Source organism: Phaethon aethereus (assembly GCF_964289735.1).
Source record: "Phaethon aethereus genome assembly, chromosome: 13".
Lineage (NCBI taxonomy): Eukaryota > Metazoa > Chordata > Aves > Phaethontiformes > Phaethontidae > Phaethon > Phaethon aethereus.
This window is the reverse complement of record NC_138589.1, coordinates 13,080,549-13,107,761: the sequence shown is the minus strand read 5'-3', so window position 1 is coordinate 13,107,761 and position 27,213 is coordinate 13,080,549. Positions and strand designations below refer to the sequence as shown.

General features: G+C 41.4%; 1 protein-coding gene across 1 annotated transcript; it reads left to right on the top strand.

Annotated features, from left to right (window-relative positions):
• Positions 1-262: 262 nt before the first annotated feature.
• Positions 263-14,835, top strand: CMTM3 (CKLF like MARVEL transmembrane domain containing 3; the record flags this gene model as incomplete). Its single annotated transcript, XM_082005757.1, has 5 exons — positions 263-709; positions 9,670-9,825; positions 11,625-11,720; positions 13,004-13,121; positions 14,807-14,835. The coding sequence occupies exons 1-5, from the start codon at positions 620-622 to the stop codon at positions 14,833-14,835; spliced, it is 489 nt and encodes a 162-aa protein (XP_081861883.1). The 5' UTR covers positions 263-619.
• Between the last annotated feature and the right edge of the window lie 12,378 nt (positions 14,836-27,213).

Genomic DNA, 27,213 nt, shown 5'->3' with positions numbered 1-27,213 from the left:
TCTCTGGAGGTGTTCAAAAACCGTGGAGACGTGGCACTTTGGGGCATGGTGGTGTTGGGTTGATGGTTGGACTTGATGATCTTAAAGGTCTTTTACAACCTTAATGAATCTATGATGATCTTTAGGAACAGGTATTTTTTCACCCTTGGGCGTTCTTCATGCCGTAGCTCAGCGTCTCACGCCACATTATTGCCGCGGGACCTTTTGGTCCCCGAGTTTTCCCGTTCACGTTCAGAGCAGTGCTGAGCGTAACCACGCCGTCCCCCCGGGGTAAGACAGTCACGACTGTCCTGCAGCGCAGTGGGGAGCGCAGAGAAGGTTACACGAGCGTGACAAGCCCGACGACGCGTCCCGGGGCCCCTGAGGAGCGCTGCCGCGGGGGCAAGCCCGGCGCCCGCAGGGGTAGCCCGGCCGCTCCGGGCGCCCGGGCCGCTGCAGGGCCACGGCCGAGAGCTAACAGACCTCGGGGGCCGCCCCCCATTTGGGGCTGCTGAAGCTTTTTTTCTCGTTTCCGCAGTGTCACGATTTCCGCTTCCCTCCTTCCCCAAAAAAAAAAAACCACCCAACCCCGAAGCGCCGAGCGCCCAGGCGCCGCCGCCGCCCGCGCTCCCCGGCAGCCATGGAGGAGCCCGCCGCGCCGCCGCCCGCGCTGCTGCCGCCCCGGGAGCTCCTCCGCTCCCGCAAGGGGCAGCTGCTGCTGGCCGAGTCGGTAAGGGCGCGGGCCGGGGCGGCGCCGCGGCGGGGGGCTCGCAGGGAGGGGGGACACACACACGCACCCCCGCAGAGCTCCCGGGGAGGCGGCGGGCTGCGGGAGCGCCCCCCGTCACGTACCGGCCACCTCGGGAGAGCGGGGCGGCGTGCGTGGGAGCGGGCTCAGCCCACGCGGGAGAGACCCCGTCTCTGGCCGGCGGCAGCGCGGTGGCAACCGAGGGGCAGCGGAGCGGGGGCAGCCGGGGGGCGGCCCTCCTCGCACCGGGGCCGGCGGTTCAGCTGACGGTGCTCAGGCGGGCGCTGTAGGACTCCAGCGCCCTTGTCACGATCAGCTTCCTGCGCCTTAAGCGTGTGCCCCTGCGGCAGCAGCCCCTTGTCCGCCAAAAAGGGCTTCGATTCCGCTTTAACCTATAGGCAGGGTGAAGCCAGTGACCGCTGCTCACCAGCGTTGCATTAGCTCCTAGTGACGTCAGGGAGGCACGGTTTACAAGACAGCTTCTCCCGCGTATGTCAGCAAAGGTCCAGCTCCTTCCTTTATGGTGTGTGGCATCACATAGGGGAGCACAATCTCTCAACTTTCATCCTGGGCGCTCCGAAACCTGTGTTTGACCCTGACCGCCCAGCAGCACAGGCTTGCTCCCTGCCTTGGAGCCAGTTACTTTACTGTGAAAATGTCAAATAACCATCATCATCGCCACAAGCTTAGTCCAGCGATAGCAGTGCTGGTCCCCTAAGAAATACAGCACATTTTTCCTTTAGGTTCAAGTTCTGAGATCTGGGCTAGTGTGGCAATTATAGACCTTTGATTTTTGATGTAACACTTTCTGGTGTTTTACTTGTAAAAGCTTAAAGTCTGACAGCTGAAACAGTCCCCACCCAGAAAACTCACCCCCATGGGTAAGGGGTATTTGACAATTAAAAGTTAAAATTTAAGAGGAAGTTACTTGATTGAAATAAACCTTCAACATCATTTATACTAGACATCATGAGAAATTTAAACACAAAGTTCTCTGTAATTTTAGCTGGAGTTCTGACAACAAGTAGTCAAATACCGGGACAGCCCAACCTAGCAGTCAAGCACATGTGCGGTGTGCCTGGCTGTGCACTGTGCTAGCTCAGAGAAGGAAACAAGGAGATTCAAGCAGGAGAAGGGGAAGCAATGGGCAGAAGGAGGCAGCACCATCAGGCTCCCTGACCAGCCCTTCTCTACCAGCCCTCTGAATTTGTGAGGCTGTGGGTGCTGCCCTGTGGCAGACAGTGAGAGGAACAGCCCGGAGATGCGAGGCTGGCTTTGAGAGGAAAAACCATTCATTCAGGAGATGAGGATGACTCCTGTGGTGGGGAACATAGGCCTTGGTCGGGGTAGCAGCAGCTGTATCCGCTCCACCAAAAATGCCGTAGAAGTTCCAGGTACCCCCCATCACTCATACAGCATCTGCAGTTTACAAAAACAGACATTTAGAAGATACCAAAGCCCAGCTAACTTCGCTCCTTTGGCACGTGCTTTTGTTACAAACTATAGCATGTAGTGGAATTTCCTACACAAGCTTACAGCCAGTAAATTATGGCTTTCAGAGAGCCTGGCTTTTTAACATCTCTGAATGATGACATACTCGAGGAATACTGTTTTGGTCATGGGATCAGACTCACCCTTTTGTTGTCATAGAGAAGTACTGATCATGCCTCCTCGGAGTAATAAAAACTGCTCTGTCTTGACAAAACAGGGATTTATCCTTTGTGAGGCCACTCGGGGCTTCCTGAGGCTTTGGCTGGCTGAAAGCAGCTCCAGAATCCCCTGTGTGCTCCTTGCAGGCCAGCCCACGTGCCTAGGACGTCGATTCCTGGCAGAGGGGAGGCAGCAGTAGTTTCTCTCCAGTTGTCTCAGCTTTGCCAGAAGAAATCCTTGAAAACAACACAGGCCCCAGAATAAATCCAGTCTGTATACAATTAGAGAAATGCAGTGCCAAATAATTGAAGATGAGTCCAAGTTAAATCTATCTTAGTTTAAAATCTGTGTTTCATCTTTAGCTTTGTATTTCTTGTCTTGAATGTTTGATTTTTTTTTCTTCTTTGACACAGCACTAATGTGGGGTGGGGTTGGGTTCTGCATAAATGTATGTAAATAATATTCATGGGATACAGATTTTGAATAGTGTCTTTTGTTCAGAAACAAAATGGGGTTCTCATTATGGTTACTGAGTATCTCTGTCACATTATTATTCAGCAGCTTGGCAAGACACGAGAAATGCGCTTTATTCATCAGTCTTTAAAGTTATGCAAATACTGGCCTCTCTGCAGGTAGATCAGAGGTTCTCTCTTCAGCTGCAGGAAAAGCCAAATCAGTTTTTTCAACATTCAAAAAGCAAACCACCATATACTGAAAAATATATTACTAACGAAACGAAGAAGCAACTTGCAAACATATCTTGACCGGGGGGGGTACATGGTTATACTTCTCCTTTTTGTTCTATGGCAGAAAGGGAAGGAGTTGGCTTCGCAAATTCCTTCAGTCCACTGACCGTGCTGGTTGTGTACTTGGTGGAAGTAACCTCATTAAAAAGTCTTGTTTTGCCCAGAAATGGCTGGCAAATGATCAGTTCAGCTGTCATAAATTACAGCGGACTGACTAGACTTCGTAAATGAAGACAACTGCCCCATTCACGTCAGCCCATTCCCTTCACCTGCACTGCTGGAGGCGGCTGGGAGCTCAGGGCATCCCAGGGAAGGTCACACCGGCAGCCGCACCGGGAGCGTGGGAGCTCAGCGCTGCCAGCGAGGATTGCTTTGTTCAGATTGAAGGAAACTGCTAAAACCACTTTTTAAAAATAACATTTACACACATTTTCCCATGAAGTGAGTATGGATCTTTACAATGTTCATGTGTAATTTTCATGTCAGCCTGTAAACTGCTCTGTGGGATATCGGGCCTGGGCATTCTGGTGCTTCCCCCAGAACAAGCTGGGCTGGTGAAGCAGCTGATTACTGCTAGAAGCTTAATTATAATCTCAGATTTTATTCAGAGAAGGAAGTCCTCTGTGTGTGTGTCCCCACTCCTTTTCCTTTTGATCTTCCTGCCTTATTTTTTATTCCACCTGGGATAGCTACACAGCCACAAAGCAGCAGTAACACCAAGTACATGTCTAAGCTTTGCTGTCTCTCCTGATCCTATTTATTCTCACTGTCCTGCTCCTCCACTTTCTAATCACCATAATTAATCTCCCAGGTTAATTTTTTTCTCTTTCTTTTTTCCCTTCTATTCTCTGCCCATACTATTATTTCTTCCATGTATTTTAACACTTTTAAGCTACTTATTTTTTCTGAATACTCAAGGTGCTGTCTTGAAGGTCAGCATGCTCAGATCATGCTGACCTCATCATGCTCAGATCATGCTGACCTCATCATGCTCATCAATCTCATCCATGCTCTTCCCCGCTTAAGAGATGCATTTTTTAGTTCCCTCTGTCCTGTGTTGGAACCATTTAACAGCCATTGTCATACCTGCCACTAAAGCTTGTCCAGGCAAGATCCATATTTATGCATTCTGCTGCTCACCCTGGCTATTTCAGTCAAGCTTTTGTGTTTGTCCTGGTGACTACTTTAATTAGCATCTGCTTAGTCCTTTGAAGCCAGTATGCAGTGGCACTATATATTTCTTTAATAAAAATGTATTATGAATATGTAAGGTTGTCCTCTATAAGGTTGTGTCACCTTTGTGGTGACAGAAAGGATGTAGAAATCATTGTGCCTGGTTTTCTCCTCTTTCCCTGTCTTTCTTCTGTCTTTTCAGTCATCTCTGAACTGACCTTCATAACTGAAACTTCCAGCTGCTCTGTGTAAAGCCGCCTCCTAATACGGCCCCGTGCCTTCCTCTGGGTCCGTAGCCAGAAAGCGACCCTTGCAGCTAATTCTGGGGAAACCAAGAACTTCACCTCCGTGACAAGTACGACGGAGAAGAAGTAACTGAATAGCAGGGACCACTAAGTGATCTGCTTTCTCCCTCTGCCGATAAACAGTAGCAAAATGCACTCTTGTCCAAAAGAGATCACCGCTAGCCACTTTGAAACTGTTTAAGCAGACCTGTTCTGTTCCACGGAGGTGAAACAAGCATCAGGCATTTGACGGCGCGGAGCGGCGAGCGGAGGGCACTGGGGCGTGTGTAGTAGCAGCATGCAATGACGTCAGCTGCACCGTCCCCGACGGGCTGCAGTGGGTCTGTTCTCCCTGCACGGAGGAGGCAAACGCCTTCACGCTCTGCCATGACCTCAGCGCTTCGGCAGTCCGCCCTCCCTTAAGGAGCACAGTGCTCTCCAGCCATTGTACCTAATTATTTTTTATACCTTAAGTTGCAAGCTGGTTATATGATACAGTATAACTTCATAATGCCTGGCCACTTTAAGATGCCCAGCAACACAATATTAAGTAACGTTTACATGGGAGAAAATAATTTTTTGAAACACAACACCAAAGAAGTTCCTTTGAAAAAGAACAAGTAACGTGTAATACTTCTTTCTCTTTTATGTACATTCCCATTCCCACAGAAAAGGTGCTCAATGAAAAAATCAGGCTGCTTTTTTGCCAGGATTTTTTACAATCTTACCATTGACAGACTATGAAAAGATCCTGTTCTATTCCTTGCTGCGCTAGAGCTTTCTGCATCCAAATATTCCTCCACAGTGAAGCTGGCAACAGTCGCACTAACCTTTCAACAGCAGTGCAGGAACAGCTCGGACTCCTAGCTGCTATCAATGCCGAGGATGTAATCCCAAGGGAAAAAGAACCCTTCTGTGTAAATACAAGCAGACAAAACACTAGACTTTTTTTTTTCATCCCAGAAGCAGCAGTGCTTTCCGAGTCTGAAAGTGCTAGAAATGAACTTGCAACTGCATTGAGCCTCACGAACTTCCTCTCTAGCTGTTTGGGATTGTATTTTTTAGCATAGACACAGAGCTGTTAGAAAAAGGACAGGATCCATTGCTTGACCTTTCTCTGAAATCACTTTTAAACACGCAGCTTCAGGAAAGAAGGTGCAGAACAAGTGTGATGTGCAGTGGGTCATCTGACAGTCTTTAGAGGGGGTCAGGCTGTATTCTGAAGGTTGCTTTTGAGTTTGTCGGTTTTAGAGCAACTTTCAGTTTGCCAGATGTTTGTCTCAAAGACTTAAAGTCTGGAAGAGTAAGTAAGCAGGTGTTCGTTATTTCTGGGCACAGACTGGCACATCTGCGTTTGTATTGTGGGAGGAGAGGTATATTTTTTAAATTACCAAATTTTTCAGTGACATCAAATGCTCCAGTTAGTGGCAACGCAATTAAATGCTGAGACAAGATAATAAGGTACCGACCCACTTTTATAATTCAGACAAGACAGTAATAAGGTCCAGTATTGCTCAGGAAGTCCATGCACTCCACCTGTCAGAAGGGGAAATGAGCTCTAAATAAAGAGAAATGAGAAACATCATCAAAAGCCGAGAGCTTTGTGGGCTCTTGTGTTACACAGGGCTGTCCCCAACTTAGCGAGTAGATCTGACATTAAAATCCACGTCAGGGCTGTGACACAGCCGCCAGGGACACAACGGCAGAAAACCAAAGCACAAGCTGTAGCACCGTAGCTGTCGCCCAACAGAGCCTTCAGACACCTCCTTCCCTTCGTCTCTCTTGCTCTTTCTATTGTCTGCAAGCCTCCCCTTCCAGCGCCTTCCAGCCTTGCCTCGATGAAGGCTGTAACGTCTAAAAATACCGTCTTTCAAACCTCCATTCTCAAAATCTCGTCCACTATTTTATAGGTGTGTATTTCACATAAAATCTTCCTTGGGCCTTTTCAGTCTCTGAATGCCTCCAAAATGAGGAATGATGCTTAATTGGAGAGCAATTATCACACTTCATGTCAGATTCTTTCCCTTTTATCATCAATAATTCATTGAAATCAAGGGACTTCTTGCAAATCAAGGATGCTTGTTTGTTTTGGGGGGTTTGGAGGGGGAGGTGTTTGTTTTTCTGTTTTGTTTTGTTTGGTTTTTTTTTTAACATGGCCTTGACATGCATTTCCCTTGCACAATGGGATGCTGACAAGTAGAGTCAGGAGCGGGACGGGCTGGGCTCGAGCCCAGCGCTCAAGGTGGTGGTGATGGCAAGGGGACAGTTACTGTTCTCAGGGCTGAGGAACAGGCACCAGGACACTGCTGTGATCCTACCAATAACCGAGGGGTTTGTCTGAGCACGTAACTGGCCTCTTAACTACATTTTAAAATAGGCAACTAGTATTTCCCCAGTCGTCAGCTTCTCCGGATCGGACCGAATTAGAAAGCAGAAATGCTCAGACTGATCCTTTTGTCTCTTCACCTTGCACCCGAGCAGGAATCCCGCTGGCACACCAGCACGCTGGAGCAGAAGCCCCTTGGCGTGGTCTTGCCACAAAACTAGTTTCCGTTTGCATCCCGAGCCGCGTTACAGCAGGGTCTCGGGCGCTGCACTGCGTTTCAAACCACGCGGACCTGCCCAGGGCCATCAGGGCGAGGGGTAGATAGCGGGATCCTTAAGTTACACAAATTACCATAAGGCTGATCTTAAGAGAACACAAAGGGTCTTCATTCCACCTAACGGTCAACGCTTCTGACAGAAACACTTTTTCTCTGTATAAAGGCAGGCAGAGCACAGGGGTTACTGTATCAAACAGCATTGAGATCAAAGCGATCTCTGCTGTGCTTCATCAACTTACATATATGAAATTTGCCTCTCTACCTCCCCTGGCTGCTGTAGTATGATGTATTATTTAACACTGCATTTAATCCTTTCATAAGAGATCTACCAAGTTCAGTTCAGGTCTAATGTTCTGCTATTGAAAGGAGGTTGGTTGGTGGGACCTATCCTGAACGCACCTCCTCCCTGCTGCTTTTTGCCCCTGCATACTTCTCTGTCTCTCTATCTCAGCTATCACACACTCTCCTTTAGCTTTAGACAGAAAAAGGAAGAGTTGGGTTTTGGTGGTGGGTTTTTTTTTTTTTGGACACCAGAACAAGAAAGAAAAAGTGTTCTAGCTACACGGTAATTTCTTTTTAAACCAAAAAAACACGAAACCGTGTCTAAATTATGTTCCACAAACATAAGTGAAGCAGATTCACAAAGTTACGGTCCCGTCCCCATCCTTTCTGCTTTTGTTGCGAGGGAGTAGGTGGTGTGATAGGAAGGACCAAGAAGTCCTCTCTCCTCGTAGTAGTTTTCAAGTCCCGTTATATCCACTTCTCTTCAACCAGTACTTACCACTTTTCATTCACAGAAGTAAAATACCACGTTAAGGATAACACACAGTGAACGAGTTCCCCCTGCTGTATGAAAACGATAGAAAAACCTGCGAAGTGGCTATGGAAGCAAAAAGAAAATAATAATAGGATAAATAACAACAAATAGGATAAATAGTAATAGGTAACAGGCCTCCACGAAGAAGTGAACTCTACATATTATACCAGATCAGTTTCTTACAACCCAATGAAACGAGAACAATGCACTCGCATTTTAAAATAATCTTACTAAAAATGTCACATCCTCTCAAACTCCACCACCCAGTCCTAACAGATCAAAACAATATACTCCAGCTATTATCATCCTGGTCAAGAGCTGACTGCTTTCCCCAAAAACCAGGCTTAGAATAAAGGCTTGTTAATTAATTAAAGAAATTATTTCAAACAGGATTGAAATTTAATGATCCAAATGCATTGATTGTCAGAGTCCAAACATTTATGCTTTTCAAGAAGCCACATCTGCCTTCGGATGTGCCATCTGGGGGAAAATACATCTATTTTCAATATTATATGAGTGAGAATGCCAGCGTCTGAATTTAGAAGTTCAAAAAAATCCTTGTAATCTAATGCTCAAACAGGACCTACTGTTATGTTGACCAGAAGCATCTCTGAGCATTGCTAAGGCAGAGATTTGTCTCCAAGAGGAAAGGCTGAATAGAGAAGCTCAGGCGTAAACTAGCACACAATACTCACACGTGCAGAAAATGTTTTATTCAGTATGCCAACTACTTTTTGTATTTGAAGCTAATTTGAAGAAAGCAGCAGCCAGTTACCACGTGAGGCAGGAGAGCAGTAGGGCTGGAGCCTCTTCTCGGGGGTGACCAGCTCCCAGTACATCATTTGAAAATTTTACTAAGTTTCTCCATGGTTCCCTCACCTCCCACTTTCACAAATACAGTAGCTGACAGTCCAGAAGTATAGCATGGCACTTTGGTACTGTCAGATTTAGGTGAAAATGCATTTTCTTTAGCCATTTTCCCACTGCGAAACTTTCTATTTTGAGCCATAAACTATATTCTAAAGGTATTTTAATTGAATGGGAAAACAAATGCCATTTTTATTATTTAGCAGAGTTAGGAAACATCATGGAGTTAAAACAAATCTATGGGAGTTGTCTATCCTGTTACTTTGAGAACAGCTATCTACGCTGGAAAACTAGAACCAGAGACTTCCAGAAATCACAGAATAATTAATTCTCAGCTCTTTTCTATCCAGCAGCAGCAAACTTTTTTCTTTTAACTCTAAGAAGATTATAAATGCTGAGTTACTTTGGGCTATCTAAGCAATGATTTGGATTTCAAATGAGAACTGTCACGGCTGAAAGCTTAAAGCTCTGTTTGCTTGGCAATGTCCCACTCTATTTTCAGAATTATGTTGTCAGAACTGTTTACAATCCAGAGCAAATTACTGACTCAGAGGTGCAAATCCACCAAGCTCTCTGGGAAAGTTGATTTCACATGCATTGAAATGAACACCATTACTTTAGATTTATTCCATGCTAGACAAGAAAATTAATTTGGCCCAAGAAAAAAAAAAAAGTAGGAAGCAAGATATGCCATCACCAGCAGCACTGACAGAAGTACACAGGGAGCATAATGCTTCAAAGCTGCTCAGCTGCCTGAGGCTCTGCTATTCCATGCGAATAACTAGTTTTCCCTTTACTCTAGGTGCTGTCATTTATCATCTTTATCTGCTATATTGCATCTCTAGCTGCCTCTTTCATGATGGCACCACTCCTAGAGTTTCTGCTGGCACTGTTTCTTTTTTTTGCGTACGCCTCCAAACTTAATGAGAAGTTTAAAGGACTCTACTGGCCTTTGACGGTAAGTGAAATGTGCAATGTAAACTCACAGATTTAGTTGTACGGTGTAACACGAGTAAAAGGGACTATAAGGGAGTTTTGGCTGACTGTTAACAACTTCACCCCCTTATTAGAAATTTGTCCGTATTGCCTTTCATTCCAAAGCTCCGAAAGCACTCTGTAAACTGTGCTGTACTATACACTATAGCTTTCTTGGTGCTGACGCAAAGCATGGTTTGATTAAAGCACAGACTTCATGTCCAGTTCCAGGCAAATGGCTTAGGGCTGGATCTTCAGAAGCGTGCAACATCAGCCTAAGTCAGTCTGACCACTACTGCGGTCCCCTTACGCATGGGGAAACGGAGCCATGCTATACAGTAATGCATACGCTTTACTAAACTGCTTAAAATTCTCAGGAAAGTGCTCGCTGAGGTGCAGAGTCATACTCACATGCAAACAACCTTGACAGCTGCTGTTGCTGTGGGGGGAAGCCCTTGCCAGCAGATGCTCATTCACACAAAGGAACCACTGGCTATTCTTGGGGGAGTTTTCAGGTTTGTAGAGGCAGGTGACGACTGCACAGCGGCCACTGGATGTCTCTGTTGCTGCAAACATACGTTGTATAGGGAGCATTTGTCTAGCAGTACAAATACTTCCAAAAAAATGCTAATCCAATCGATCTGGATTCTCTTTTGGTACAGTCTATCAATAGTTCATCATAGTGAGATTAGAGTTAGAGTTCTCAGTGTATAAAAACGACGTTAGCAAGGCCACCGGTGGATGAAACAGCAGCAGTAAGTGACTATGACTGTGTACATGGTTTTCAGACGGTAATCTCAGTTCCATTGTTTTCTTGTTTTCTACATGCATCCGATTCCAGAACTAAGACAAAAAAGCACTTGTATGTTTATTATGTCCATTACCATAATATACTCCAGCCGCAGAATGTAGATAACTGACCTCATCCTGACTTCTGAAGAGTCAAGTTTCTTGTAGGATTTGTGTTTTGAGACAGTATCTTATTCATCCATCTGTTCTGAAAAGGCAGAAGACCTAATTGTGAACAGAAGTCAAGATACCATTATTCCAGCTCACATGATTTACACATGCCCTGGGAATCACAGCTTTTTATTTAATATACAGTTCAGAGACGCTGTTGCTCCAGCACATCACTGCTCGTATTGTAGGGCATGGCCCCTGCCCTGCAGAGCTACAGTCTCAGCCAGAGAAGCACGTTTTTTGATGACAACTACAGGTATGTTCACTTCAGGCTCGCCGTTGGAGTTACAGGTGTACATACTAAGTATAAATCATAGTTTTAAACAATGAAAGTGTTTAGTTCCTAAATGAGGAGTTCCTACAGACAGGCCTACTTCTATATAGAAACAAGGGAACGGGTACTCTCCTCCTGAGCCTTTGGTACCACAGGAGTTCTGCTTAAAGATGAGGCTTTTTAAGGCAATTCGGATGATTCTTCCATCGGTGCCCTTGCTATACTCCAAGTTAAACATCACAAAGATAGCCCTTCTTAGCCTGAAGAAAGGTCTGCCTGACATTCGTACATTAAAAGTAGGATTTATACCAACGTCTGTAAGAGCAGAAGCTTATGCTGAGATTCTGGTCATCTCTCATTTGAAAATATTTCCCAGATGAACAATTCATGCTACAAAATACCAGGCTGTGGTTACACTCCAGCATCAGGCGAGTCCACTGATGCATCAACAAAGGTTTTTAATGGTCATTTTTGAAATAATTTTTAGAGGAGTTTGTATGTTGGAATTACATGACTAATCTGAGAATACAACATTGCTTATTTTACAGGATTTCTTGCGGTGCGTCACTGCTGCCATTATTTACTTTGCCATTTCAATTGCTGCTGTCTCAAAGTATAATGATGGAGCATCTAAAGCAGCGGGAGTAAGTAGATGTGAGCTTTCCACTTGGGTATTTTGGTGAGCTGCATATGGACATACTGTAGAAACAATTAAATTCTGACCCCATTGCAAGTAGTAGAAGTTTCTTCAGTTAACTGAGAATTAGATTTGGCTAAAGCAACAAAGAAATGGCTGGTTATTTAGAAAAAACAGGTCATTGAAAAAACTATTAATTGAATCAATGAATAGTTTTTCATCCTAACAGTGCTGCTCAATGTTAACTGCACTACTTAGTGAACGCACCTATTCTGCTTTGTAATTTCACCAGCTGTATGGGGAAGATAAACTTCTCTGTTCCTGCAAAGAACATCAAGATCCTTGAATGGAGGGAGTAATAACAATTAAAAAAGAAATCAAACCTGTAACTACTAAACTAATTTATTTCCTGCCTCTCCTGCTTCATTTTACTTGGATGAGTTGAAACAAGAGCAGTGTCATTTTACCCTCCAGTGTATGGACTGCCCAGGAGAAAGCCTTCATCAGCAGCATTTTGTGTTCAGAAATAAGATACAGCCTCTCCATCTGCAACTTGACTCTAAGCATCAATGATGTATGCAACATAAATAAAATTTGCATAATAATTTTAAAAAATAGGGAAGAACCAGACCCAGTAGTGTTTGCCAGCAACCCTTACCAAAACATCCCAAGTCATACACAATTTCAAATGATCCGTTTTGATCAGACGATCAGAATTTCAAAGATCTTGTTTTAATCTTTGTCACTAAGTTTAAACATGGTAGCATTTACCCTAGCTTCTCAGCCTGAAAACCAGCCTACTCTTGCCACGCTGCTGCTGCTTTGACATTGAATAGGTAACCCCAGAATCATTTTATCTCAATCTAGTTCACTCTGCAGTAGAAACATCTCCTTGCAAACCAGTAAAGAAACATTTCTAGAGAAATAAAGGTGATCTCTTCATGCCAAAGAGAAGACCTGGGATGGTGGAGGTGCAGGTTACGTTCTCCTGCAATGCTGATGCTCAGAACATGCCCAGAGCCAGAGAGCTGTGTAGGCTGGGGAAGGGCTAAGGACACATCTGATGGAGCAACTGCAGGGAACATGATTTAGGCTCCCAAATTAGCTGCAATTTAGTTGATGCCAGTGAGTCACAAGACATTTCCCTTCCCTGTCTTTTTAGAAAGGCACAGGCCAAAAAAATCAAGTCCAAGTTCTCTTCATGAATTTTTCTTGTGTCAGTTAGGCTTATTTTGGTTTGTCATTGATGGATGTGAACTGTTGTTAAAGAGTATTATTTTGCTATTTTAGGTGTTTGGATTTATAGCCACGATAGTGTACGCCATTGATTTCTACATAACCTTCAATGACCTGGTTACTTTTCTCAAGCAAGGCAGTTCTGATTCCCCTGAAGGGCGCAAGTCAGAAGGTAGGTAAAATTCCCCATTTTGGTTATACTAGCATGTAACGTGAGATTTTTCTTCTCCATTTCACTCTTCACAGGGGAGCAAAAGCACTCACTTGGTAATAACAGTTTCTATTCTTGGCTACCTTGGTTTTGTATGCCACAGCTATGCTGAATTATGCAGCTGCTCTAGTCTTAAAATACAAGAACTGTAATTTCAGTGATTTATAAAGAGAACTAGCAAGCCAGGAATGTGAAGTTTCTCAGAGTTTTGCGCCATCCAACTTTGAAAGGCCCCAAATCCAATTACAGAAATTATTGTACAGCATTGACCTTTTTTCCTCCTATCAAGATGTCTTACTTTAAAAATAAACAGACATCTACTTTTTTTTTGGTAACTTAATAATTATTAGTCCACAGTCTTTTATGTCCAACAGCGCTTTCCTCTTTACATCTCTTTATCATGATTACATCTTATTCAGGGTCAAGCTCGGACCATCCATGGGCAAATGTCCTTGAAATCCAAGGGCCACACACCATAAAATTAAAAAGATTGTTATCAAATTTCTTTCTAATATAGGAGGTGCAGTCTACCTCAAACCAGACAGATCCACTTAAACAACAATAAAGAGAGGGACCCCCTGTTGGGAGTTCAAACCCATTTCAAGTCAAGTCAGGACACAGGTAGCTGTTTTGCAGTACCCAGGAGCCCAAATCAGGCATCATGCCCTTGTGATACTACTTGTTGCACCCACGCAGATGAGAAAGACTGTTCCACACTTAAAAACAAGCAAACAAATCCCAAAATCAAAAAAAACACCCCACACAAACAAAAACCCTCAAAAACAAACACCCAAGACGCATACTGAATCCTAGAAAGTATATAGTAATGCTAACAGTCTTTTCTAGGTTTTTTAGTAGGTTATTAAGTGTTTTGCAAGCTTTAGGCGAGAAAGAGAGACAAAGAAAAGAAGAATTAAAGGAACACATCATAGGGAACAGACTGACTAAAAACTGTTTATCCCCACAAACTGAAGAGACCTCAAGAAGAAGATCAGTGACAAGGGTACAAAATTAGACTAAAAGATTAGATCTCCTTTCCCTGGAGATGGAGAGAGAAATATATAAGCTTAAAAACACGCAGTCGCGCGTCAATGATTTGACCATGCGAGAAGGGCTTTGCCCTGCAGCACCAAACTCATGCTCATGCTGGGGCTTTCAAGTGCCAAGGCCAGAAATCCCTGGCTTCCTTGCAAGCTGAGTCTCAAGCTTGGGCAAGATATACTTCTATAGGGCTATCAGGATTTCTTAATGTCTTAAAGCTTCTGGTTTTTAGATACGTTTAACTGGCAGTGCATAACTGTGACCAACAGCAAACAGCAATATTCTAGTACAGGAAGCATGTCTTCAGCAGACTTCCTCTTGGTGGTCATGCTAACAATATCAGCTCTGCAACTTCTTTCATTTGAGCTGTTACCTACATTGTAGTGGTCTAAGTGCCTCTCAGCAGCATTTCTCAAGTCCTTTAAAACACCATTTAAAGCTCCATCATGTCAGAACTGTCATTCTACAAGCCTTTTCCTAAATATGCCACAACCTTTGAAGCAGACACCAGCCAAAGAGCAGCATACCTCCCCCCGCAAGAGCTAAAGCTGACGTGGAGACTTCCAGTTTTAATTGTCACTGTTGTATCTTGTTTTAAATTTCAGATGAGGACTCTGATTCCGACTCGGACTGAAGAACTAACACCAACCAAGTGTGAAGGGAAGATGATCAAGCACTTTCCCCTTTGCTGAATGCACTGCCAGTTGAAAAAAATCTCCCTTATTTCAGCCTCGATATCCTCTTTCCACCTCACTGTTTATGGAATCACCAAAGCACAGACAGGGCAGTGATGTGGAAAAGGAGACTACTCCCAAAGCCGTTAGACACTCCTTCAGAACTATGGATTTTACAGTAGTTCAACCTGCCACAGACATCTGTATCCAAACAACACAGCTCAATTCTTCGTTGCCACTCCCTACTCAGCACTACAATGTACTGAGTAAACAGGAACATAGTATTTTAAACATGTAAGTGGAGCCTTTAATATGCTTTCTTAATTCCAAATCTTTAACGCTTATAGCTTTTATACTTCTTGCTGTGCCAAAGAAGAGAGGCTCAGAATGCCTCTACTTTATTTGTATTTATCTTGATTATCTAACAGTATTTCTTTATCTGAAGTCTGAATATTCCACTATCTCAAGCACTGAAGGCATAGGTTATAGTTAACATGTTGGTTTCAATACATTTATATCTACTGCCTATCTGCAACAAGAAAAAGTGACAACTGGAAATCCAAAGCAAGAACAAACCTCAAAGTATAATTGTACCACAGGGTAGCTGGCTCATCAAACATTCAATACCACTTTTTTAAGCTGCTTGGATGGGGCCACATTCCACCTTGTGCAGTTTCACCACAGAGATACGGTAGAACAGATGAGGCGGCGGCTTACCAGCCCCTTCCTACCATTTGCATGGAAGCCCTTGTACGTGTTTGCACATCCAGGTAAGGACGGCTTGCCAAATACCAGCTGCCATTATCTGCCCATCGAAGCCTGCAAATGTTTCTGCGCAGGATACCAGTGTCTGATCTCGTGCTCTGTGTTGCGAACACTGGTCCTCCCATGAGCAGCAGTGCCGGACTTAGTCTGCTGGGTTTGCAAAACACAACTCTTTCTGTAAATCTCAGGATACCTGAGCCCCAGGAGGGCAGTACATCCTTCCCACTGTGAAAAGGCAAAAAAACCAACCTCCAAGCTAAAGAATGTCTGCAGTGAAATTCATTTTCCCAGACCCTCTTTTTTTTTTTTGGGGGGGGGGGGGGGGGGGGGGGGGGAAGAGGCAGGGGGAGGGCAGGGGGGTGGTTTTGGTTGGTTTTCCCCCCCCTTGGAAGGACATGATTTCTTTCATGGTCTAATATTCTGGGGGAAAACCCTTCTGAACCTACAAGAAGGTGTTTTCATGGGTAGCACAACCTACCTTGAAATATTTGTGTCCACCTGTAAATGCATACTGCTTGGAAAAAGCATGGCATGCTCCTTATCTACAGCATCAGATGGGTCTATTTCAAAAGAAACCTGTATACTTTTTAAAAAAATTAATATAGTATCAAAACAGGTGGCCTTAAAAAGTAATTAAAATGAGAGCAGATGGTACTAACAGAGTAAATTAAAAGCAGGGTAAAACAATAAAGGCAGATTGCCTTTGGAACAAAATTACCGCTTGGGTTCCAATGGCCTGCTAGCAGCTGGCTGCTGACAGGCAGAAACACGGTACCTAACAGCGAGCAGGTGCCTGGGAAGGTGCTGGCCAGATTCGGAGTTGTCTAACAGGCAGCTCCTACATCTCCCGTTTCCAGACCACTGAATAAAAGCAAAACAAATGGTTGCTTCCAAATGTGACAAATAATCTTTGCTTTTATGAGAAAGAGCTCTTTGGACCTTTTCCTGTATGAAATTCCATGTTTCTCTCTTTTCTATTGTCATATTTTACTGGCACACACTGTGACATCAGGGGACCTGGGCTCATTTTTATATTCAATTGTTTTGTATTTCTCTTTCTTGAATTAAAAAAAAAAAATGTACTGCATGTCACAGCTGGAAACTAGTACATGGTTAATATTTAGAAACCATGCTGAATTAAACATCTTAATAGAAGTGTTGGGTGTCTTTACTTATTTTAAGACCTGCTTTTACTGCCTTGCCTCTGACCAGCGAGGGTAACGGTGTTTCAACAAACTCCAAGGAAGGACGCCGCGTTGTGGGGAGGCGACAGCAGCACAGAGCCAGCACTGGAGACCACTCACTCATGCTTACATGTCTTGCAAGGAGAAACTTCAGCACATAACCGAGAAAGAATTTAACGAAGAATTAGTTTTAGCATACTTAGTAGATATCCGAGACACAGTGCAACTAACTGAGATACTTGGCAACTAACAACATCGTAAACAACAATCCCCTTTGGGTTTACCCTTCACAGACATGTTACAACCTGAAATCCACTAAGGTTTTCTAGTAATTTTTTCACATTTGAATACTCCTAAAAATCAACAGAAAGGCAAACAAAACTGCTCATTAATTGCTTCAGGACTACTTTAGCAGGCACGCAATTAATTGCCTGTCCAGAGAATTTAATTTTTAGCTTTCAAGTATTTGATGATTTCATTTATTTCTAAGCAGTTTGCTCCCAGGGTCAAGCACTTGTGTAAGAGTCCAGCCTTTTATTTCAAAAGATCTGTTCCCATGATTGAAATAAAATACACTTCTATATTTTAGGAATATCATTTCAGAAAAAAGAACTCAATAAAAAATAATTACTTTAAAGTCAGATCTGATGAGGCAGGGAGAGCTGACTCGGTCTTTTGTTCCCTTCCTGCCAGCAATACTGCTCTAAGCTCAAATTCTGGTGTAAGGCAGAGGAAAAGTCTGTTCAGTTTTTCAGCTTTTTTGTTTGCTTTGTTTTTCCTCAACTGACAAGATCTAAATAGTGGTAGCACTGGTTTGTCTGAAATTCAGGATTTCCGACACAAGCATAATGCTACATCTGCAGCATGGAGGCTTTATTGACGTTCCTATTTTGGTGTACCAACAGGGTCATAATCAAACATCTCTTTTCCATCACAGTATGTTCTTATTCCACACAGAAGCCATTTCCAAAACCCATATAGACTAACATATGCCTTCATTACAACTAAAGTACAACTATTCCCATTTTGAATTCCTGAGCTTGTTGAACAGCACTCAGCAGTAGACAAGCCTAGGTATTGGAAACTCATCACTCCCAAGCAAGGAACAAATCTATGTAGAAACAATGTAAGAAGTCTTATGATATCAGCACTGTGAATCAAAGCCACTAGCGGAAAGGAAAAACAATCAGCTGGCACCACAGATGAATGACTTCATAAAACTCTCACACTGTTTAAAGGTCTCTCTCCCTCCTTCCAGCTTCTCTCATCAACAAGCTTTCATACTTATCTGTGGAAGATCTGTTCAGTCTTGTGTGGCAATATTGGACAGGCGATGTTAAGGAATTCAAAAGACCTTTCCAAGAAGCCCTTTTAGATTCTCGCTGAAATAAGAAGCTCAACTGTTCTTTTATCACTTTGTCCATTACGCCACTTAATTTTGCTTTTCACCTGATATTGTTCAAAGTTCTATAAGTCTTAAATTTCCAACTGACGAAGTAATTTCCAACATACTAAGTGAGAAGTGGTGTATTTCTGCCTATTTGGTATTTGAGAAAAATGCTTCCACCAGCCTAGTGTGTTGGAAAGTAGAAGACAATTTCATGCTCTGCATAGCAAGCAGATGTTTTTCATTCATTATGCTTCTGGTGAGTGTTCATTGTGCAAATTTCTAAGCCTGAATTTTATAGCTGCATCCTCCCCTGCTAGGAGACCAGCAGCCTGTATCATTAAGTGAGCATGTACTTGTAACCAAACACTAACTGTGCATGTTTCTGACACCTGTACTTCTAAAATGCATAAATAAATGAGAAAACTTACATATTGCTAGTAGGCTAAGCTAAACCTCACAGCAGGCAGCTTGTAACCAATCTCGTAAGAGATTAAAAATAATAAAGTGAAGTGGCTTCATTCCAAAGACCAGGATACAAACTGCACCCAAAGAGCAAATGCAAGATATATACGACCTCGTATTTTTACGTATGTATGAAGAAGCTCCACCTAGCTGTCCTTTAAGCCTTTTCTGAGCATGGAAAGGGAAAGAGTGAGAGAATACATCAAGGAAGTAGAAGAAATTTAGATAAGCACTAAGAATGTGAATCTTGTTACAAGATACTCGAGACATTTTTGCCTGAAGTATTGGTTTAAAAGTCAGGATGGAGACACCATCTCTTCGTTTTCTTCTAAGTAAACAGGACTGCATCAAAAAACTCTCACTGCAACACAGGCTCCTCTTTTACTAGAAGAATTCACAGTACTCTGAATGTTTTGTAAAACTTCTAGGTCAGAAGGTAAAACAATGCTACCAGAAAAACGTACTTAATTTTTTTTTTTCCAAAAATTCATTTTTTAATCTCTTTCCTTGAAAAAGAAAACAGTGGTTCTGATGTTAATTTTGGCCAAGTAATACCTGTGCTTTTGTTTTATGTATTTGTGATGCTGTTCATAACATTTTGTTAGCCTGATCCATTAAATAAGAAATCGATTATAGTCTTCCCAGAAGACTAAAGGAAGATGCAGTATTTAAAAGTCAGACAGAATAACCCAACAGCTGACAAAGCTTCTCTTGACCAGTGAACACGTAACATCAGCAGCAGTATGGCATTAAGTCCAGTCCTTTAACTTTGTTTTCTTAAAGAGTGCCCATTTCATTAAGGCCCGATCTCTAAGCAGTTCCAAGGGATGCAACACCACAGTAGATCACAATTTGCCACTGCTGACAACCCCACGCAGGCAAAATGAACTAGTCCATCTTCTAGCAGAAAAGTTGTACAAGCACATTCCCCTCCTTAGTGAATCCTTCTGTAGGAGCTCAATCATACCACCAACTTTGTCCACCTCCCCCCACACATCCCTAAGCAGTGTTTTAAGAGCATCATCCATATTCCCAGATCTTTCCACAACACTCATTCGACCATCCATGCGTTTCCTCAGTTCTTGCCCTTATGAACTCGATGCCTTCACCTCACACCTAAAGCACCTGGATACCAAAAATACCAACTGCATCAAGGTAGGACTTGCAACCTACAGCCCGTGAGGTGGCAGAGCATTACCCACTCACTAGCATTTCAGCTCCAAAATTATTCTTCAGTCCGGAATGCGATGCTGCAAGCCAGAAGATACAGCATTTCGGCCCATTACAGCATACCAGATGGAGGAACCTCCACAAGAGCAATCCCACCACAACCACTTTAGCAATAAAGCAGTTCCACGTGCTTTCTGCTACATGTAACCTCTCATCAAGGACTGCTTATACATGGTTTTTCATTACCTCCTGCATCTATGAGGTTTGTCTTGTTACAGTCACAAAAAGCCCTCAGGGTTGGTTTCTTTCATGTTTAACCCCTATGCCATTGTCTTGGATAGGAAGTGCATTTAGCAACTGCACTTACTGGATTATCAACTAATCACCCACAAGACTTGGTATACTGAGCTTATATGTTGCCTTTACTGATGAAGACAATGTTTTAGTACTTTAATATGTCCATTTATTAAACAGGAAGTCCTTCACAAATGATTCCATACTATATTGATCAAGATAAAGGCTAGAAAACTACCATTTTCCCTACATACAAAAATACAGACTTTTACCACTACGAAGACATGATCAGAAGAGTACCATGAAAATCCATAGAACTCAAATCTTCAAATATCAGAAAAAAAAAAAAGACAGGACAACTAAATTAAAAAAAAATTTACAAAAAGCATTGTGCCCATATACAAAAGACTGGAAAAGCAAAATAACATTTTAAACTGATAAATACACCATTTAAATTATGCTATAACAGTATGGATTTTAAAAACAAGACTGCCTTCTGTATTGCAAGACATTACAATTCTTCAGCTTGTGTTTTTTTGTTTAGCATAGAAATCGACAGAAAAGCAGCACACAACATACTGAAAAATCATTACTGGTGTAAAAACAAGTTGGAAGTTACATCTTCTTTTAGAGTTACCTTGCCTTTGAAATTAGTCAAGCATTAACAGCACAACTTTCACACACAGAGCTGGAAGATGCTACACTTACACAGGTTACAGCTGTCCATACTGAGGGGACAGTGACACAGCCGGTAGGTACCGCTACGGAAAGCATCTATTTTATCAGCTGGCCTCGTGTGCTATTTGAGAATTTCAAGAACACTTACCAAAATGATGTGAAATTGCTTCAAGGCTGTAAATTGTCTCTATACGAACATTTACTAACTTTGGATATTCTTCAAATCCTACATCAGGATTTGGTGATAAATGGGTACCTGATCTGCTGTCCCCTAAGTCAACGGGGAATTTTGCCTGAGTAAGGACAACAGAGGCAGGTTCTTCATTCAGACATATAGTATGCTTGTAAGATTTTCCTTGGCAAAACGTTAAAATTTCTGTTACTTCAAAAGCAAAATGCCAACGGTATTAGACAGCAGACTTGCGTTCATAAGACAAAAGGAAAATTGCATCCCCTTTGCTCAGCCCGAGATGGAATTCTAACCCACTATTTCGACTAATACTTCCGAGACGTTCACAATTACAAATCTGTCAGTATAGGACCTATATCCCCGAGGGATAAAGTCTTTTGGTCAGGCCTTGATGCTCCTTCCTTGGACACCATAAATCACAAGCTAGAATCAGAATGTTTAGATTACGCCTGCTATGTTTTACTAGAGGACCCAGAATCAGCACTGAGGATACAGGTATCTCGCTCTGAGCACACAAGTCTGAAGGAAATAAATATGCAGTACCTTTTCGCTCCCATCAGCAGCCTGATTTCCACCTTTCAGGTAGCAGCTGAAGGCAGAGCAGAGCAAAAGCGATGAAATCTTTTGATTCACCATGGGACCAGATTAACTATTTAGTGCACAAAGGGAAGGCCACGACTACCGTAGCCATAAAACTGGTATTAGTGGAAACAAAGCACAATGAAGCCAGAGATGCATTAGTGACTCACATTACAAAAATAGTGTTTACTGGTTTAATAATTTACATCTCTATTTTTGTGAATGACAAGTGTTTATACCACACATGGAAGGCACCCTAGGTGAAGCAGTTTCTCAGTACTTGTTTACAATTCTGTGAAAAGACATACAAAGTGTCAACTTTCAAATAAAAATTGAGCATTATAATGAGAAATAAATACATACTTTACTATTTTATTGTGGGTTCCTGAACCCTTACAAACTTCAACATATACAAATAGTTTCAAAATGACACTAACACAGAAGAGAGTAAGTCTAGACAGATATAATGATTAGCTAAGTCATTTGTTATATTAGGTCATAAATGTTGTGTCTTAGGTATAGAAATAATTTTTAAATGCAATAAATTGGCCACAATATATAAATCCAAATATTTTCTTACTCTGGAACTGTGATGTTTGAGTTAAAGCTGGATGAACTGTAGTGCTAGGACACACTCTCCCTCCACAATATCCAACAAGTAGAAACTGGTAAACATTCAAGATTAAAGTATAAATAGTAGAAAAATGAAGGTAGCAATTGTTGTAATAAAAGGGTGCTAGCCAGAACCACTTTAACCTGTAGACATCAGGATAAATGTAACATTACTAAAAATATTTAGACAATAATACTTTTGGGATTAAAAGGTTACCAAAAGTAATAAATCAGCCTAGTTAAGAGAGGGTATTTTCTTTCAAACACATGAAGGTTTTAATTAAATATGTCTATTGAGACATTTGTCCAAAGCAAAACAAATAAAATACCCTGAAATTTCCCATATTCTAGACAATAGTCCGTGACAGTCAGAAGAGACAGATGGTCACATTTCATTCTGCTACTCACATCCAGATGTTATTAAAATAGCTGTAGGGACCAGCCCCAACCAAAAAAATAAGAAAAAACCCCCAGATACTCTGTTAATATGATCTGGCTATTGCTTTTTTAAATGTTCCTATGTCCTCATTCTGAATTCATGAAGATAGTTTCCATATCCTTCCATATATGCTAACGGGCTTTTAAAATTTTACCCATGAAGTCCATGGTATACAGATAAAACCTTCATAGTAAACACAAAGCTCTATGTTATAAATATGTCAATCAAGGTAACTATGTATATTGTATATAAAATTAAATATCTTCTGTTTGCCAAGTATAATTTAAAAAGGAATATCTGTGGCTAGTTATAAAAAAATATTTATCAACCCATAGATATTAAAAGGCAATTTCACTAACTCATCCATCCAGCACATTTGAAAGAGTTGCACTGGGTTTCTGGATAGGTAATTTTATCTAATCACATTTTCATGATAAATAGACAACTTTAATTTCCGGGCATATATAAGAACACTTTTGAAAGTTGCATATCCCGAAAGAAAATTAGATTGTGTTGTATACTCTAAATTAAAGGCTATCATAAATCACAGTGTAAGCAGATTTTTTTAAAGATTATTTTAGAATACAAATGATTAAATTATAGACAGATTTAAAAAAAAACAACGCAAAAATAAGACCAAAACAACAAAGGAACCCTTTCAGGTTGGACAGCACCACTCTGACTGGCAAACCGATCTATCCAGGTGGCCAAGTGGCTAACAGGGGAAACAACATACCAGGAAAAACTCCCAAGTGGCATTCAGAGATCTCCTGAATATTTGTATAAATTCATTTTTAACCAACTCCCTCTGTTAAAATAAAGAAAGGAATATGGCATAATTTCTACAAACTATTTTCAAACATTCTGTTGGGTTTTGTACCTATTTGAGTTTAATTTTTAAATTATTACTTTCGTTGCCATTAAAATTCACATACACGACATCTCTATCTGCAGTCTTTGTGAGCTTTGTTGGCCCTCCAAACAATCCATTATTTTATGCTATAAACAAGAACCAAGTACGCAATTTTTATAAATGCTACACGATGGCTTTACCCATTTCAGTGGGACTGAGCAGAAATTAGTCTGAAACTATCCTTTTTTTCGAGATACATAAAGCCCTTCTGATGCAAGCTTCTATGTCCTGCAGATTTCTGTGAAACCAACTACTATCCTTCAGCTGAGCAGAGATTATTTGACAATCACACCAATCTGTCAACATACCTCAGCTTTTAAAATGCACCATTAACAGCGTCAGTGTAGAATCTCTCCAATTGTTTTTAAACAGCCAGCACAGCCCTGGAGCTAGGAAGAGAGAAACACTTCTACACCTACTTTTACTACTGACTCAAGGTGTCTTTCTCTCCTTCGCTATAAAGTACAGAAGCAATCTTTCCTTCTGCAGTTGGAGATTATTAAAGTTCACATAGCATTTTGAAAGCACGGGATTATTAAGCATTGAGTTTGGGTTTCTCTCTCCTTCTCACCCTTTATCACATCTCAGATTCATGACCAGATTGTGCCTACCTTTTCATTTACCCTAAATACCCGCTGAAGATGTTTGGCTCTAGAGCTTTCAGCCTAAGACTTGTTGTTTATGCTCCGATTTTCATGTACAAAGCTGTTCAGTATGTCATCCAAGTAGGAGAGAGGATATTATTTTCTACAGTATTTGAATAGCTATTAAGTTGGGGGGGGGGGGGGGGATATGTGTTAAATTATGTCCTAAAAACATCATTCATACTTATTTTGAGGGTTTGGTGTCACCCCCCCCAAGATAACAAGTAGGAATGTTTACAAAGTTGTCATGAGACCAGAAAATAACAGATATAAAACAAGGACTAAGGAAGAGTGAGGGCAAAAAAGGGTTGCATTAATAAAACTACATATTAGATAAGCATTTGCTGTGCCTGCACATCGCCAAAATAGCACAAAGGTGACAAATACCAAATTTCTTTAGGGACCTTAAAGCTCAGGGAAAACTAGTGGTTAATTCACTCGTAACAGTCCACATGCAGCTTGTAGCAGATCAATTCTCCTGCTGTGTTCCACAGCAGTTAAAGAACCATTAAGTCTGCTCTGTTAGGAAGGGGTAATCACCACATGGTACAAAATAATTCACAAGGGAACAAAAAAAAAAAAAAGTAAAATAAGATTATCTTAGGGAAGATTGGAAACCTCCCCAGTTTTCCCCTCTTCTTTCTATAATCAACAATAAAATACAAACAGATAAAACAATTATAGATCATATCATGAGATGCACAGTGAAATGTATGTGACAAAGCCTATGAAGAAGCACCCCACAGTACTGATTTTATTTCAATTCACATGTAAGAGACATCATATAAGCAAAAGATGAGAAGTTGCTTCCAAGGCACATCTCATTGCTGACGCCATGCTTCTGAATGCAAAAGCCCACGATGAATAGCACAGACTGAAATACAGGCATCAAATATCTAGAGTCAGTACCTTGTCTCTCAAAAAAGGCAGAGGTAGATGAATTTCTAATCCTCTCAACCTCTACATATGTGGCTCCTACCAGAAAGCTTACACAGAAACACATGCAGTATACCAGCTAGCTTCCAAAGTCACAGGGGAAAGAGTAACATTTCCTGCAGCACATCCAGCCCAAACATCCAAACATCTTAAGCTATCATAAAAGGGAAGAGTACCATACTTAAGCAAAAGGACATTGGACACAGCATTCTTATCTTCCTTATATTGAAGCAGACACTATAGAGATCAACGAAGAAGGCTTAACAAAAATTAAATGTAAGATAGATGATGCATGAATACACAAAATGAAAGGAACAAATGGAGACTCAGAAGGAATCAACTTTACTAAGAAGTGACAAAACTATCAAATCCGTTCTTAATTATTGTGTTAGAAACTTCTACTGTAGGTAGTTTGCACATCATTACGGGAATGTATGATAAACTTGAACTAAGGCTGACAAGACTACATAGCATTAGAAGGAAAATATTCTTACAACACTATACAACAGTTACTGTGCTGTTGCTCCAACCGTACCTTATGCTTTAATTAATCTTTTGACATCTGTGCATAGGTTGCAAAATTTACTGTCATTTCTACATGCAGAAATACATGGAGATTGCGTATCTGAGGGCTTACTTTGACAAAAGAGGACTAATCAGAACCATTAGACTTTCAAGCATGCCATTCCTACAAGGTTCAACTGTTTTGCTTTAATTTAGTTTTATTTACAGTGAGGTTTGAGTCCATTTATGGAGATAAACAGCACTCAAGGACTAAAAGAAATTATCCCTATATGCTCAGCAATTATAAGCAAGACTAACTGGCTGGGAGAAGCAATTTAGTATCACTTTTCTAAGCAAGTTACCAAAAAGATTTAAACTTTCTACCCTATTTTCTTCCTTCATAGCTTTTTAATGATGACTGCAGTTTGGATAACAGTCTTAAAATATTACCACCTCTTCAATACACTGTGTAAATTTAAGGGGTAGAGAGGAATCAACCGCATATATACATCATATGATATTAATGTTTCAAATTTAGTTGTCTCACAGCTACTTTATTTCCCTTCTATATAATCCAAATAGTAAATAACGTCTCTGTAGGGTAATAAATGCTTAACTTAGAGTTTTAGAAAGTATATACTGTACAATACTAAAATCATCTTTGGTCCCCAAAATAAGAAAATTACAAATTTACATTTGTTTTTCTGTTTTACAAAGTGTATCAGATTTTTTAAAAAATTAATAATCTCTTTGAATTCTACCCTGAAAGCTGTGCTAAGCTCAAGTCATGATGTAAATAATCAATAATGGCATACTGTTCTTAGCCCAAGAAAACTTATTTCACATGTAAAAGCACTCAAGGTCTTTCCTACAGGATGAAGTATTACACTGTATTAGAAGTACGGCTGTATCATTCTGTGTTTGTCATTCCAGCTAAAAGATAACAAAAGCTTTTCATCATCTCACTCCAGAAAAATCTTGAAGTTATCCTTTTCCTAGATAAGGAAAGGTGTAAGGATTTGAAAGATATAAAATCCATAAGCTTCCAGGTGCACGAGACCTCCTACACCTCTGAAAACACAGAATCGGCACAGGGAACACAGGAGAGAAACAGTGCGTTCTCTCACATACACACCATTTCAGTTCTTGTCATTAACCAGCAAACAGGATACACTCCTAATGAAACACCTTTGCTATGCATTACGTAACCTGTTTTCTGATTTCATATGAGGGTTCTAGTCTAAAAGCATGGATCTTCTGGAGGACAATATTCTGGTATTTGAGTAGGGGAGGTTTGGCTTTTTTTGTGGGTGGTTGTTTTTTTTGTTTGGTTGGTTTTTTACAGTCTTTATACAAACTGCTTTAATGCCAGTTTACAATTCCAGTCTAGATATGCTTGTGCTACTTTTTTTAAAAGGTTCTTTTAATAATTGACAATATCTACAAACTCTCCTTGCAAACTTTTCCAATACTAGGCAGAGCACTGAAAAACAGCAGGGCTATAACAGCTGTACTGGCAATAATAAACTTCGTTATTTCATACCACACTGAACACAGAACCATCATTTACTTTTCATA